Genomic DNA, 17,791 nt, shown 5'->3' with positions numbered 1-17,791 from the left:
ACTGATTGTAAAGGATTCTTAGGGTAAAAAACCATTATTACAACAAAATGTGTGCCAAACATTTACTTAGCTTGTGAATATATTTTTTTTAAAACACATGCGCCAAAAGTCCTGAAATAGTCAGTTACTTAATTCGTAAGCACTATAAGCAGAGATGGATGGTGACTAGCAATGGGATCCAGAATGCTCGTTTCATCCTCTTTGGTATTCGTCAGCTGAACTACCGCTCATATTCACACCCCCCGCCAAAAAAAACAAATCTTGCTGACGTCCTCCATGATATCTCCTTTTACTATATATTTGATCTGTGATTCCGATTGCAAATGTAATTTTGATTTTTAATAAATACTTCTCCACTCTGTCTTTTCGTAATATATTTTCAACATTTAGTCACGCTATTATCATTGCTACTAAAACTATATTGATCTTTGTTGATATTCATGTTATGGTGAAATGAATCAAGTTCATTGATAGACTGATAGTTTCTAAATTTGACTTCAATCATCTATCTACTTGGATAACACTAATGAATAATTTTTCTTTTATATAGTTGAGATCATGAGTTAATTGAAGCTAGACCACTATGGAAAACCTGGAAGCACTGGACGGCCGTTTCGTCCTATTGTGGGACTCCTCAGTGACAGTGTGTATCCACGATCTCACCTTGCGAGATTCGAACCCAGGAATAATTTTTCCCCAGTAATTTAATAATAATATGTAAAATGTATAAAAAACAGTCGTTCACTTCTAATAAGATTAATTCTCATTGTTAAAATATACATCTTCTTACATTCTTCTTCTTAATTAAGTGGAAAGAAAAAAACGATATTTCCTTAAAGGCAAAAATTTCCCTTCATTATTATTTATTGTATATTGATGGTAGAGTTAGACAATAATAATGATCGTCTTAATAGCAATAGTAATAATAAAAACATTCTAAATTTGAAGTAGGACCTGGGTTCGAATCTCGTGAGACGGGATCGTGGATGCGCACTGCTGAGGAGTCCCATGATAGGACGAAATGACCGTCCAGTGCTTTCAGGTTTTCCATGGTGGTTTAACTTCAATTGACTCATGATCTCAACTATATATATAAATTTGAAGTAGTTTATATGTATTTTCATAGTTGAAATCATGAGTCACTCAAAATCGTGGATTGGTTGAAGTTAGACATTAACACCGTTGGATGCCGGCCAGCTCAGTGGTCTATCGATTAAGGGCTCTGGCGCGAGACTGGTAGGTCCTGTGTTCGAATCTTGCGAGTGCGGGATCGTGAATGCGCACTGTTGAGGAGTCCCACAATAGGACAAAACGGCCATCCACTGCTTCCAGGTTTTCGATGGTGATCTAGCTTCAATTAACTCATGATTTCAACTATGAAAATACTTAATTCTCCACAAAACCCCCCATTAGTTTATATGTATTCAATGTTCAAAAAATTGTTTAATATAAACAAAAACCATGATTCAATCGATTCACTTATAATATAATGTGTATCAAAAAAGAAAAATTGACTTTGCACGTAACAATCTAATTTATTATAATACACAGGAAAACTTGAATAATAATGATTATTACTATTATCATTATTATCAGTCAGTCAGTCAGTCAGGTACAACGTAAGACCAGGTACATATATCCATCGATCCAAGTTGCCATAACCTCATTAGGACAACAAGATGAACATCGAATTCATAGAAGTAGTTCATTGAATGGCGGTAATATATATATTAAAGAAAGATCGTATATATAGTACAGGAAGAAAGAATTAGTTCGTTGAAAGATATAAAGCAAATTTGATCTCATAGTTTAAGCGAAGGCAGAGAGTGTATACACCTACACCATTGTGATCGATTCTGAGCCATGTCACATAGAGTCTCCAACCATTGGTTACGATAGTCACGTGGACCTTAACCAAGTAGTCTGCTTCTACCACCAACATGGCTCAGACTAGAAGTTAGTGACTTCAAGCACTGATGACACGTTTTGGTTTTGCCGCCCCTAACTCTCTTCCAAACATCCCTAACACTAGTCAGCATTGCACTTTGTGGTAATCGGTGTTCAGACATACGTAACATATGGCCCAACCATCTCAGTTGATGAATATTCATGACCTCATCAACTGATTTACCATCATTCCCTAATACCCTGTGCCTAACCTCACTACTATTTACCCGGTGATCCCAAAAGATGCAAACAATATTTCTAAGGTATCTGTGGTTAAATACTATTAACTTACGAGTATCTTCTACTCTTAATAGCCATGTTTCGCAGCCGTTAAGTAGGACACAGCAGAAATAGATAGTGGCTAGCCATGAAATCGGGTAAGTATATTCAGCTAATAAGTCCCAGTCAGGATGAAACGAGCGTCCTGGATTCCACTGCTATCTATCTGTGCTTATAATGCTTGTATTTTAATGGCAAGAATATCGAAGCAATCCACAAATGATGCACATATGGCAAAAGAGACTGATCATTTGTAGATCTAGACATCAACGATAAGATTCAAACAGTCAATACGAATGAGTTGTTATCATTATTATTGTCTATATTGATTAATAGTGGAGTCTAAGACGATCTTTAACTAGATGCAAATGTATTTCAATGTTAATATTTATGCGTGTATGTGATAGATAATTCCGAAATAGAATGAAACCTGTCTTAATAATCTCAGTGCTAGATCTTTATCATAAATATTATCCACTCATAGTTACATATCTTGTCTGTTCATATTGTATTTACCAAATTCAAGTTTGTTCCATGGAAAATCACGGACCAACCACATTTTTACTGTCTATTTTAAGTGTTAAACTTTAGAAATAAAAAGATCTTAACTAAGTATATACATATTCAGAGTTTGAAATTGTCAACAATGGTTACAACATTTCAATTTGTAAGCATTACCAAACTTCGAGTCCCAGAGTGAACATTAACTCTGAGATGCAGGTACATCCAGCTGACGAGTCCCAAATAGGACGAAACGCGCGTCGAACTGGATTCCACTGCTAGCCACTGTCCATCTTTGCTTACAATGCTTGTGAATTTAGGCTATATCGAGGCAATACGCACAGTATGCACACATGCCAATTAGAGACTGACCAGTTGCAGTCCTAAAAAACAACAATGGGAAGATTCAAACAAACAATACTAAGTAAATTACCAAACTTCGTTAATACAAGTCACTGATTTATTTTTAATGAGTTTGACCATGTTACTAATCAATTAAAAATGTAACTCATTCAGGCTATCGATCAATGTAAGCTAATATCTATGTGAACTTAGGTGTACTAAGATTTTGTGTCAATCTTTTTACTGTCTTCATTCATATACATCCATGTGTATAGTTTTCCGAAATAGAGGAATTTTGTTGTTGTTATTTCAGCTAGAAAACTTACTCTTGCATACTGTCGTTATTTAGATCACCGTACTAGTTAATAAAAAGGAATCAGGTTTCCTTTGTTGATCGATGGAGAATAGTTACATCTAAAAAGGAATTAGAAAGTGATATGTAGCTAGTGAAACTAAGATGTAACTAGCCATTGAGCATGGACAAACAAACAATCAACTCACTGACTATTTAGTGTGATCTCCTCCCCATTATTGATTTCTACTCTGAAATCACTGAACGTAGACTACTTGTAATTTTGTTGAATACTCTGGTTACCTATTTTTGGTTGCTAATCGTGTATATGATATAACATGATCCAGTCGGTACATAATGTATCGATAGAGTATCTAGACTAGTGGCAGAATCATCTCAGTCACCGATTGTATTATTAAGATAACTTCGAAATTCTGCTCAGCATTCTGATCCGAGCTTCTTCGGGGAAATGACCAAATGTCAAAATAATGGAACACAAATAGAGTTCACAGATTAAATGTTATGTGATGAACAGTTAAGCCGTTTGGCACAACACAAATTTACACTTATGTACTCTCATTTTTTTTATGTATGCTGTGACAAGCTTGATTTATAACCTGTCAGAAAGTGTAATTTCGTCAATGAACCTAACCTGGGGACATATAGATATTGTCAGTGATTCTCCACACATCAGATCTTCAGAGAAATACAGATACTATTTAACTAACCATAATATCCGCACATTCCACATCAAATGATTCATATTCACAGTACAACAAAACCTATATTCGACATTATGAACATGATTAGACGATTCATTTTATGCACAGTTAATTTGTGAATCCTGTTTATATTCGATAATTTAAATGTTTGGTTGTTTTGCTGAAGATTGAATTAGAATTTCAAATAAAACACTTGAGTTCACTTAGCATTGTTTGTTCGAATCTTCCCATTGATGTTTAGGACTGCAACTGGTCAGTCTCTTATTGGCCATATGTACATACTACGCGTATTGCCTAGATATTACCTTAATTCACAAGCATTATAAGCATCAAAAGCATCAATGGGAAGATTCAAACAAGCAATACTAAGTGAATTTAAAACTTTACCCCATTGCACAAGCAAGTGGCTATCAGGACTCAGTAGCTGAGTGGATAACGTGATGGCGTTTGAAGCGAAAGGTACTGAATCCGAGTCCCAGAGTGAACATCAACTCTGAGATGCAGGTACATCCAGTTGACGAGTCCCAAATAGGATGAGACGCCCCCCCCCCGGGATTCCACTGCTAGCCACTATCTTTGTTTAGAAACACTGGAGTTATTTTGATTTTTATAAATATAGTTTGCTTTTCAATATTTTAGATTACCTCAGTACTCAATTATTACGAAACTATCAGAAAGGGGTTTTGTGTAGATTTTAGTAATTTTTTTATAGTTGAAATCATGAGTCAATTCAAGTTAGACCACCATGGAAACTATTTGTTAAAATTTAGACGAGAGTTTTTATGATCATTTCAATGGATCTTTACCATTATTCAAAATGTTTACATTCATAGAATGATCTTAATTTACTAATCAATGAAAACTAAAAAACACCGGATAACTGCTTCGTGCTAACATGAAACACCTCAAAAACGTTTATCTGTAACACCACCAACAGGGTTCAAACTCAGAACCTCTGGTCGGTTTCACAGCCGAACGCTTAACCTAATCTTTAATCACCCAGTTTTAACCTTGTACTAGATAAACAACAATCTTAAACTTGTAAAACAATAGTTTATTAATTTTATTTATATGATGACAAGATGTCACTGATTCTCTTTATGTATGAATTATAAAGTAGGATTATTCGTTCTTTTTTGCAAATACACAGAGAGAGATAGAGAGAGAAAGAAAGAGAGTGAAGTGAATGAATGAGAAGGCAAAGTAGGGTCATCGTATTCAATCTTCTCTTGTAAATGAATGAAAGATAATCACACAAAAAACAGTTGACAACAGAAAAAATCAATCAAACGAACGAACGAACTGAAGAACAGGATTCATCACATACTTCAAATTAAATCCTTGTCTCTATTCACCTCCTCTGAAAGCAGAATGAAAAAAAAAATAGAAATACACAAAAAGAGACTGTGTAATAATTGGCGAATAAGGTGATGATTAGTTTGAGAAGAAGAAGACGAATTGAATATACACACATCATTTCATTAAAAGTTATAACAGCAGAACATTAATTACTACTAACAAAATAGCAGTAGTAGTAGTAGTATTGAATCATTTTAACAAATCGAAAACAGGAAAATCAATGACCGAAACTATGAACACACCGATCATAATAACACTAATCAAATCAAATGTAAAGTGAATTGTTAACAAAAAAAAGGCGCATCCAACTATAAAAAGCAACACACTTCATGAAACAAGTAACTGAATAGTGTTTTTTCTTCGCAGTAGTTAAGGTAAGAGGTGTGTGTGGGGGGAGAGTTAATGAAAAACAATACAAACCATCATTGCCGAAAAAAATAAATACACAGCAGTAACAACACCAACAAGACATCATAGAAAGATGATATTATTGTGATCATTAAAAGTTTATACAAATCATTCAAACATATCTGATCTATCTGATAAATAAACATAGTCATTATCAATGTAATAATCGGAATTTTTTTGTATATTTGATTCTGCTTGTCTTAGGCCTGTTATGTTATACACACACAGAGAGGGCGAGAGAAAAAAGAATTGATGAAGGGGCAAACTGAAACGACAGAATCGATTCCAGAGGCATTCATGCATGCATATGTATAGACATCTCTATCTATCTATCTATCTATCTATCTATCTATCTACCTGTATCAGGGTTTCACAACAGAAACATACATTCAAGAACAGAATAAGAAAATCTGAACACATTTACATAATGATGCAGTCAGATAGAGGTATACACAATAGCATCAATATGAATGAATAGTGAGAAGAATTAGTTTATATCATGTGTAAAATCACTCACTTCCTCTATGTATACAGTTTATATATATAAATGTATAATGACCGATAAGTATAAGGAAAACCCAAAGCAGTAATAGTAACCATGGTTTATTCCATATCTTATTGTATTCCAATCAATGACGACAATGATCTATATGCTCTTCTAATAAAAAATAATATCTGTCAATTATAATCAATCATCATCTCATGTTTCATTCTTGTTTGTAATCGCACACACACACACACACACACACATGAAAGAAAATAAACAAATATGAATGAGCTCTTTCTTCATTTTTTAAAAAAAAGGTATATGTGTGCATATATGTATGTATATATATATCATGTAAACAAGTCAGCAGTGATCAAAACAGCAGTATCATTTCATATGAGAAGAATTGAAGAAAAAGAAAAGAAAGAAGAAAATGTAGAGAAGAAGAAGTGGAAGAAAACATCAACAGTGAGGCACATATTTTCAAGATTATAGTAATCATCTATTCTGACAACGACGATGATGATGATGACAAAAACAGGAATAAGTCGAAATAACTGATCGACAAAAATAATAAAAGACAACAATGAAAAATTTTATCTTTTGTGGGGGGGGAAGGGTGTGATCAATCAACCGATCAATTCGTTTAATATTTCTCTTAATGAATTCTGTTACCACATTTTTTTAAATTTTGATGTTGTTATTCTATGTTCAATATGAATGAACAATGAGTAGTATAATTAGTAATATAAATAAATAAAACAAAAGAAAAGGACCAACGAACTCTCTTCTCATTTCCATGAAACTGTTAGATAATCAGCAATAGCAACAACAAAAATTGGTGGTAGACATATAAACAACTAAAAAAAAAAAGAAAACAGACACACAATGCACGCGCCCACATACGCACGCAAACTAAGGCATAGTTCTTACAGACCTACATATGAATACATATTAAAATAGAAGATGATACTCAAGAATTTACAGTCTGTATTGATAACGGATTCGATTACTTGAAAATTTATGTCCGAAAATAATTACACATGGATAATGAGAGGGAATGAGAGGGAGGAAGAGAGAGGGGGAGAGAAAGAGGGGGAAATGGGTCGAATCAAGCTTAAATGATCAGTATTATATGTTGACCATAGAGTAAAAAAATTCAACATACGACACAAACATATACATTGAATACAGGCTATAATCTACAGTATCATTTTATCAAAATAACAGTATTGATAAGATAGAGAAGAAGAAGAAGAAGAAGAAGAAGAAGGAAGAGAGATAAGAAGACAATATAACATGGATTGCACAGTTGTATTCCAGTACTTCAATCATTCATCAATTCATTCATGTAATTCATTGGTCCCTTCTAGCTTTCAACAAATTAAAAAACAAAGGAAAAAAAAATTTAGACAAGATGAATGTTAGCGTGTATGTCTGTTAAGGTGTACCTGCACAGGTATGTAAGTATTTTTATGAATAAATTTTAAAAATTTGCATCCCATCCTGATAATTCATCTGGAGCTTCTTGTTCATCCATTGTGAAACGATCAAAATTTGAATGATCCAATGGTCCATTCAACTATGAATTAGATTTGAGAGAAGAAAAAAGAAGATACATATGGATAAAAACATGAAGACTATACTATGAAAATAAGTACGATAAAATATTACATGATCATGAAAAGAACTCAGCCAAACCAACAAAGACAACAGATCAACTTAAGGACTAATCAATGATGACGATTTAAAGCTCAGGTAGATGATTTGGGTGAAGTTTTTATTTTGTCAACTGGATGGATTAGTTGTGAAACTTCTATTGCCTTTTTTAAATGAAATTATAAGTATCAGGATAGGGTTGTGGAGAATGTTGAGTTTTGATTGAGATCATGAATGGATCTATCGAAAACGTAGAAGCACTGGGCAGCCATTTCGTTTTAGTATGAAAACTCCTATTTAGTTGTGCGCATCCACGAGCTCACACGTGGGATTCCAACCCATGACTTTCGGTCTCGCACGCGAACATTTAACCTCTGGATTATTAAGCTGGAATCCAACGGTGGTCTAGCATCGACTAGTTTATGATATCAATCTGAACGCAACAATCTCCACAAACCTATACTGATAATTATCATGTGCTCACTAGTGACTAGCTCCAAGATGGATTTCTTGGAGTTCTAGTAAGAAGCCGTGACCAATGGAGTTCAATCGTGTCGTGTGTGAAGCAGTTACCCATTGAAGACAATGGAAGATGGTCGCGCAATATCGTGAATTGGTTGAAGTGAGACATTAACACCGTTGAATATCGGTTCAGTGGTCTAAAGGTTAAGTGTTCGCGAGCGAAACCGAAGGTCCTGGGTTTGGATCCCGCGTGCGAGATCCTGGATGTGAACTGTTGAGGAGTCCCATACTATAACGAAACTGCCGTCCAGTGTTTCCACGTTTTCAGTGGTAGTCTAACATTGATCCATTCATGATCTCTAACAAAATTATAAGTATAAACTTTAGATAGCAGTAAGGAATTCGTAATTCTTCACACATAGCTGATAGATTTTCCTGTCGATCAAGATATTAATTGGTTATTGTTGATTTTTAACTTGTCATTATCTGAAGTTATTCTGATTGTTTATACATTTGACTTGATTCTTGGTCCACAATTTCTCTAATTTATCGATAAATTGGATCTAATTCGATGTGATCACTTATCGGTGATTGACCTGGGTTCCAAGCTTCTATAAGTTCTCCAGTCTTCTGTGTATCCTCTCTATCCGAAAATTCAACATTTTCAAAGCGGAACGTATCTCCTCGATTGTTTACTGGCATTGATATAAATGAAGGTGCATCACGGAGTTTGAAGGCTAGTTGGTGTTCATGAAGACAAAGATGAAGAAGGTGTATAGTTTGTTCGATGCGATGTTTTTTGAAGTTTTAACAGCTTTTTTTCAAGTGATGTTTAGCTATTTTGTTATTTTATCCTTTGGTTTGATTAGGAAAACATAGCTAGTTTATGAACTACATCTATTCCAAACAATTTCAATAATTGAAAGCGTGAGTCAATTGAAGCTAGACCACCATGGAAAACCTGGACGGCCGTTTCGTCCTATTATGGGACTCCTCAGCAGTGCGCATCCACGAACCCGCACTCGCGAGATTCGAATCCAGGACCTACCAGTCTCGAGCCGGAGCCCTTAACCGATAGACCACTGAGCCGGCTGGCATCCAACAGTGTTAATGTCTAACTCCAACTGATCCACGAAGTTGAGCAACCATTCACCAATTGTCTTCAGTGAGTTCCTATCTCACAACAGACGTGGTTTTGAACTCCACTGGTCACTGCTTCTCACTAGAGCTCCTGGATATACTTCTCGAAGTCACTAGTGAGCATATGATTATATTAATTATCAGGAGTTTTTGACTCACGCTTTCAACTATGAAATATACTAAATCTCCACAAAAAAACACTTCTGATAATTTCAATAATCTTGTTGTAATTCCCGATACAACCCTTATATAGAGTAGGATGATCTGTTTGTGGATTTACATTTTGATATTTTATGTCTCTCTACCTACAAATTTGCAAAACATTGGTCTAATACATAGGAACACTTGAAAACAAAAAAAATTTTCTTTTGTATCAATCAATTAAACGTATTAGTATCTAGGGTAGCTTATGACAATAAATGACATTTAAAACAGCTCTGGCGTGAAAATACAGACATGATTTTCCAGAAACAACAACAATCGTATCAATCACTCACTCTCTCTCTCTCTCTCTCTTACACACACCTGAAATAAATGAGAATAATCAAAATATAAAAGTACGATCAGACAAATTCGTTTACTTTCTGTATGAAAAGTGTGTGTGTGTGTGTGTACGAGAGAGTATCTGAGCATTGAAATAGTGACAATTGTAACATTCTTCCAAAACATTTCCATTTTGTTTTTAGCTTCATAGAAGCATTCATTAATGAGTATAAAGTAGGGAACATAGACAACATTGTGATGAACAACAACAATATAGTAATAACAATAATAATCGGATAATGACAGTATTTGACAACACATAAGCTTACTTTAACTCTGAATGGAGTAGTCAATGTTTGTTTAACTATACCAGCCCAATCAAATCCTTGAAAATATCTAGAAAAGAAAGGAATAGAGAAGTTGAAATGATCATGAATAATCATTAGTATAAGTTATTATTATTGTTTTTGTTATGTTCTTATGGTCAGGAACAATGATGCATAAGCCAGTACGAGCAGTCTAGAGTCAATTTTGAGTTCTTATTGGTCCGCTGAGAAAGTGGCTTCTTGCCTAAATCAGCCGGTTTAGCCCGAAACACCGATTATCAGCCTTCAATATATAAATCATATATTTCAAACATACACAGTTTATATGCAAGCCAACCAGACTACAACACACCATAAATAAGAAATAACAATTATACAAGATTAAGATGAAAATGGCTGTGATTGTGAGAGACTGTAACTAATATATTGAGAATAACTTAAGAATAGTAAAAGGTCAAATGAAAGCTTATTATGCAAGGAATATGACTATACACATAATCTAATTACTTAATAGTTATGTATAATAACAGTTCATAAATAGATCCTAGAGGTTACTATCCACTTATTCTTCGTTCAGATATAAGTTTTATTGTCATAATTTTATATAGTTGAAATCATGAGTTAATTGAAGCTAGACCACCATAGAAAACCTGGAAGAACTGGACGGCCGTTTCGTCCTATTGTGGGACTCCTCAGTAGTGCGCATCCACGATCTTGCCCCGCGAGATTCGAACCCCGGACCTATCAGTCTCGCGCCAGAGCACTTAACCGATAGACCGATCGTCCAGTGCTTCCATGGTGGTCTAGTCATGATCTCAACTATATAAAATTACTAAAATCTCCACAAAACCCCCTTCTGATATTGTCATAATAACAGATCGGAAACATTTACAATTTACTACAGAAAGAAAATTAGTAACTGCCTTTAAAAATACTTGTTCACAGTTAATAAGACATTTGTCTTTTCAAGTTAGCCCATATCGATGTGAATCTCTCTTTTGTGAGACACGTTATATTGACCGCATAAAGCAAGTACTTACTAAATGCATCTCAAAACATTAACTGGTATGGTATTTAAGAAAGGAATGCAAAAACAATCAATAGCTCAGTAGATGAGCACACATCTAAATCAACTTTAAGTAAGTTTCTCCAAACGAATTATCCTTCAAAATAATCTATATGATAAAAAGAAATAGGACCAAAACGGAAGTCGAATTAAAAGCTTATGCATATGCTAAGGTGCTGGCAATTCACAAATTAAAGCAATGCTTTCATGAACCTAATGTACTTTTCCAGTATGTTTTCATCTCAGAAGGGTTTTTGTGGAGATCTTAGTAATTTTATAGTTGAAGTCATGAGTCGATTGAAGCTAGACGACCATGGAAAACCTGGAAGAACTGGACGGCCGTTTCGTCTTATTGTGAGACTGCTCAGCAGTGCGCATCCACGATCCCGCACCCGCGAGATTCGAATCCAGGACCTACCAGTCTCGCGCCAGAGCACTTAACCGATAGACCACAGAGCAGGTCGGCATCCAATGGTGTTAATGTCTAACTTCAACTAATCCACGAAGTTGAGCAACCGTTCACCATTGTCTTCAGTGAGTTGATATCTCTTTTTTGTTTGTTTCCATGATTATTTTGTACTTCTTTTAAACTGTAGTCAGCTATTATTGTCCTCAAACAAATTATTATTATTATATTATTCAATGGTTAATGATGACCTTTACGTTTCTTAATTATTAATCTTCATATCTATGAAACGAACTATTTATTTTTATAGAGTTGAGATCATGAGTCAATTGAAGCTAGACTACCATGGAAAACCTGGAAGAACTGGACGGCCGTTTCGTCTTATTGTGAGACTGCTCAGCAGTGCGCATCCACGATCCCGCACCCGCGAGATTCGAATCCAGGACCTACCAGTCTCGCGCCAGAGCACTTAACCGATAGACCACAGAGCAGGTCGGCATCCAATGGTGTTAATGTCTAACTTCAACTAATCCACGAAGTTGAGCAACCGTTCACCATTGTCTTCAGTGAGTTGATATCTCTTTTTTGTTTGTTTCCATGATTATTTTGTACTTCTTTTAAACTGTAGTCAGCTATTATTGTCCTCAAACAAATTATTATTATTATATTATTCAATGGTTAATGATGACCTTTACGTTTCTTAATTATTAATCTTCATATCTATGAAACGAACTATTTATTTGTTAAATTTCTGACCCATACATTATTCTTCATTCCTTTATTTTCTATCTAACCTATCGATTATTACGTAATCTTCTCTAGATTTTAGAAATCTCAGATCAGTTCTATTATTTAGTCCCTTTTACACAGTTGAACTCATGAGTCAATCTAAGCTAGACCAACAATGAAAACTTGGAAGCAATGGACGACTGTTTCGTCCTAGTATGGGACTCCTACTCCTGGTGAATTCAACTGTGACATTACTACAACCTTCACCCCCCCCATACTGATAACAATCTCGTTTCATCCTTATATAGACAATTATAAACATAAATCTTCCAACGCTGGTGAACTACGATTAGTGTTTTCTTCGCGCCCAATGGTGACACCGAGGCTAAAAGGTGAAATACCTAGAATAATCACTTCATTTTTGTATTTATCAGTTCTACTGCTCCTGTGGAGCAAGTTATATTGGTCGAAGTTCTAGGAATTTAAATCTTCGTGCTCGCGAACATCTCCCAGAGTGGCTAAACAAAGGTTTAGTGAAGAAAGTGAACAGCTTGATATAGGCCGATTTAGTACAAACTGGTCACAGTCCCAGTATAAACCAATTCTTTTCGATTATTTATAGAGTCAGTAATCTTTTGCCAAAGCTTGTCAGACTTAAAATCCTACAAACAGCTGAAGTTATGGCCATCCAAATGAAGAAACCGTAGCTATGCGTACAAAAAAACACTTCCAACCAGTTCTCCTCCCCTGGCAAACCACAAAGCCAATAATTCAATAGTAATCTTAGTTATTGTATGACCTAATTTGACTATTGTGCTTACGACTTTTCGTAGTCAAATGTAATTGTCTCTCTTATCTTTATTTACAAATCTTTGTATTATTATTATTACAATTAGTTAAACCTCATTATTAATCTCCCCTATACATGAATCATTCACTTCGCATTCATCCCTCCTTATTACGTCTTACTAATTTTTCACACAATTTAATCTTCCACTTGATCGAATTGTAATTGCACTATCATATCTCTCTCACCCTATCTGACCCATATTTATTCTGATCATGGATCTTAAATTAGCACCGTTAACCTTCTATATGATATATATCAACATTAACAATTTTAAATCCATCTAGTGTTGTTTGTTTGAATCTTCCCATCGATGTGTTAGGACTGCAACTGGTCAGTCTCTAATTGGCATATGTGCATACTGTGCGTATTGCCTCAATATAGCCTTAATTCACAAGCATGGTAAGCAGAGATGGATAGTGGCTAGCAGTGGAATCCAGTTTGACGCGCGTTTCGTCCTATTTAGGACTCGTCAACCACTATCCATCTTTGCTTACCATGCTTGTGAATTAAGGCTATATTGAGGCAATACGCACAGTATGCACATATGCCAATTGCAGACTGACCAGTTGCAGTCCTTAACATCAATGGGAAGATTCAAACAAACAATACCAAGTGAATTTAAACAAGTAAATAGTACTTTTCTGTCAAATTCCATGTAAAGTTGGTAATTAACATGGGAGATTGTTTGCTATGTAATTTGAACTAACTTCATCCAGACAATTATCTCAAACTAGAGAGCATTGTTTCATCCTAATATGAACCTCACCACTCTCCACCCACTACCTCTCTTCACAGCGATAAAACTCAGTACTCTTGAGTTTCATCACTTCAACCGAATCACTTTTGGACCACTAAGTTGTAATCAAATACGGTGTAAATCTTCAATATTAATCTGAAATATATCAAATTACTTTTATAACACCAATAATGAAAGTAATAATCTCATAATCATTACTTACTTGTGACTACGTATTTCTTGTATTCCATATTTACCAACACCTAATCTTTCAGATGAATTAAATCGGCATAATCGTCGAATAAATTGTAAAGCTTTTAAACTGATATATTTGTTTTGTGCCAAACCCAAAGCATCGATACCTTTCAATGTTTTCATATAAATTTTAATTGGTTCTGATGCTTGAAACGGTGGACTAAATGTTGAGTGTATAGAGTTGATATTGGGTATATGGAAGAGTATACAGATGGGAGAAGGAAAAAATTGAAGGGTTGAACATGAATAATTCGTACCAAAAAAATCAATACATCTTATTCAATAAACATAGAAACAATATGACCATAAATATCACATGTTACACCTTAATTTCAGTCAGAGCTGCTCCATGATAATATCCTTCCAGTGGAACATTGGGCATTTCGAGAGTGCAAATCCTATAAGAAGTATCCATTCCTTTAAGATTTTAACCAATCTTTATTGACGAGTACAAACTAGCACTAAACATAGATCAAATAAAGATTCATGTGAATTGTCCCTATAACCATAAACTTGCATCAAAACATAAGGTATAAGCGATGTCAAATCATTTACACATGACTATTGGCTATATTACAACCTGATTGGTAGAATTCAGTCACTGATAAGAACTAGATAAACATGACCTTGATTCCTCATCAGCTGATGAATCAATGGAATAGTAATGATGGATAAAGAAGTAAAATTCTCAATTTGAAGTCCATCTCAACAATTTGTAAGTTTGACCAACCGAGTTGTATCGATAGTCCCCAAACACGAATTTGTCTCACAATCAGTTAGCTGGCTAATGGATTTTTATCGATTTTAATTCAACACACCCCCTCCCACCCTACTAATCGAAATTTTGTGTGCAATTACTTTATCAGTTACAAAAAAACAAATATTCATTAATCATCATTGTTTCTAGGATTTTACCCATCGGCTGTTCAGTTCTGTTAACTGACTATAATTTCTATAGTGCAAAAATCGTCAACTAAAATGACTTCAATTTAAAAATAGTATTTTCACAGTTGATATCGTGAGTCGATCAAAGCTAGACCACCATTGAAAACCTGGAAGCACTAGAAGGCCATTTCGTTCTAGTATGAGACTCCTCAGCAATGAGCATCTACGATCCCGCACGCAGGATTCAAACCCACGACTTTAGGTCTCGTGTGTAAACGCCAAACTTCTAGAACACTGAATAGGCATCCGACGGTATTAATGTCTAACTTCAATCAATCCATGATCTTGCGCAAGTGTTCATCTACTGCCTGAAGTGGTTAAGCGTTCACATGCGAACCTGAAAGTCCTAGATTCGGGTCCCGCATGAGGGATAGTGGATCCGCACTGCTGAGGAGTCCCATACTAGGATGAAATGGTAGGCTAGTGCTTCCAGGCTTTTAATGATAGTTTAGCTAAGATCGACTAGTGATTTCAAATAAGAAAATACTAAAATCTCCACAAATCCCCATATTGTTAAAAAGAGTAAATTGAAAAATGATTAGTTAACAGTTCATGCTCTTATAGTTCGTTTAAAGTAGGTAATCTAAGATAGAACTGCTAACAATATCTTGTGTTGTGAGATGTCCTATTCTGATATTTATACACAAGCTTCCTACGCGCAAGCCCAACCGGCTACTTGAATGAGAAGATTGAGACTGAGAAACATTATCGGCCAAACCGAATTAAGAGATATCTGTACACTCATTTAGATACATATTTATCACTTAAACATCTAAGCTACATGCTCAATCAATAGCATGTATCTCTTGGGTAGTAGCGTGAGCTTATCATTGGATCAAATTCCGATTAGTTTACTATATCACAATCTCAATTATACTTTTGCTTCGCCAATGCTAGATGTTCACAAGCGTTAAAATATCAATTCTCAAAATATTGACCTATAGAAAGTGCCCCAACAACGATCATGATACATAGAGCATTTGAATAATTCACCCTATCCGCTCAGCCAACTATATTATCAAAGTACTGAATTTGTTCAAGTTCTTTTTTATGAATACATCTGATTCACATTCTATGCATATCTTGAATAAAAGAGGATTATCCCATTTTTCACTCTTCATTATATCATATATGTAAGGATGGCTCGTTGGCAAACTCAAGGAAGCCTCAAGAAGCTCAGAAAGAGCCGAAGATATTCCATCCAATCACCGCTAGAGGAACATTCTAGAATGCCGACGTGTAGCCCACCCTATTGGATGAATAAGAAGGCCCCCCCCCCTACGTGCCTATTGGCTGTCCGAAATGATGATTTACTTTCAGCCAAAAAAACTATAAATACATGAGATTTTTGTACTAGATTTGACACTGTTTGGAATAACATTCCTTCTACTTGTCTTTTGTCTTCTGATTTTTCGACTTGGGAGGGTTCTAGCGTTTGAGTGCTCAAGTATTACGCGATATACTAAAAATTTAAGTTCGAGATATAACAATGTATGAATTTAAATGAATAAACTGTAAAACTTCAGCAAAGATTGGCATAAGAATGAATAATTTAGCTTTTTTTGGTAGGTTTTTATTACAACACACCGATACAATGAATTTCTTATCCAATTATAAAATCCCTCTTCAATAAACCAATATTATTGACGAAAGAAAACGTATCAAGACAGAATGCGTAGTCGTTTTTCTTCTCTATTTAAGATTAAACAAAGAAGTTTACAGCAGAAATGAACGAATCAGGACATCATTGTGATATGTAAGCTATCTCTGTATATATTGATCATTCTGATATTGTAACTATGATATCTGTACTTCTTTATAGTTACACTAAGTAATGTATTATCTAGGCTGTTGCTATCTAATCATCATTTTCTATTAAAATTCAACTAACCCATTCATTTATGCACCAACAACCTCAAGTACCACGGTAACAATAAAAACAACAAGAGAGGGGGGGATGTTACAAACAACAACAACAACACACAAAGAAATTGTATATTTGCTTTGTTACTGTTTGTTACACAACAACATACTCACTCCTTTTACTTTAATTTTCCATAACATTGAAAAACTTTTACTGATAATGTTAATCATAACAGAAATAAAAGTCATAATGGTCCTAAACATGGACATATTATATGTATATATATGCTGTATGTATTTATACTACTTGACTGACTTATGAAAGTCATTTTCAAGTTCATACAACAACGTAATAAAAGAATGTGACAATAATCGTATGACTTGGATATTATTATTATTGCTTATTTTTATTACAACTATTATTACTATCGTGAGCAAAGATGGATAGTGGCTAGCAGTGGAATCCAGTTTGACGCACGTTTCGTCCTATTTGGGACTCGTCAACTGGATGTACCTGCATCTCAGAGTTGATGT

At 34.8% G+C, this 17,791-nt stretch overlaps 1 protein-coding gene across 1 annotated transcript in view; it reads right to left on the bottom strand.

Moving 5' to 3' along the window:
* Positions 1 to 5,194: 5,194 nt before the first annotated feature.
* Positions 5,195 to 17,791, bottom strand: part of Smp_123290 (serine/threonine kinase) — a 99,317-nt gene continuing 86,720 nt past the window's right edge. Inside the window, exons 14-16 of the mRNA XM_018797986.1 lie at positions 14,418 to 14,609; positions 10,411 to 10,477; positions 5,195 to 7,919 (exon numbers count right to left, since the gene is read on the bottom strand). Of these exons, the coding sequence (XP_018652973.1) occupies positions 7,824 to 7,919; positions 10,411 to 10,477; positions 14,418 to 14,609 (355 nt within the window). The 3' untranslated portion in view covers positions 5,195 to 7,823. The remainder of the gene's footprint in view (positions 7,920 to 10,410; positions 10,478 to 14,417; positions 14,610 to 17,791) is intronic.

Source organism: Schistosoma mansoni, chromosome 6 (genome assembly GCF_000237925.1).
Source record: "Schistosoma mansoni strain Puerto Rico chromosome 6, complete genome".
Lineage (NCBI taxonomy): Eukaryota > Metazoa > Platyhelminthes > Trematoda > Strigeidida > Schistosomatidae > Schistosoma > Schistosoma mansoni.
This window is presented reverse-complemented; position numbering and strand designations above follow the sequence as displayed.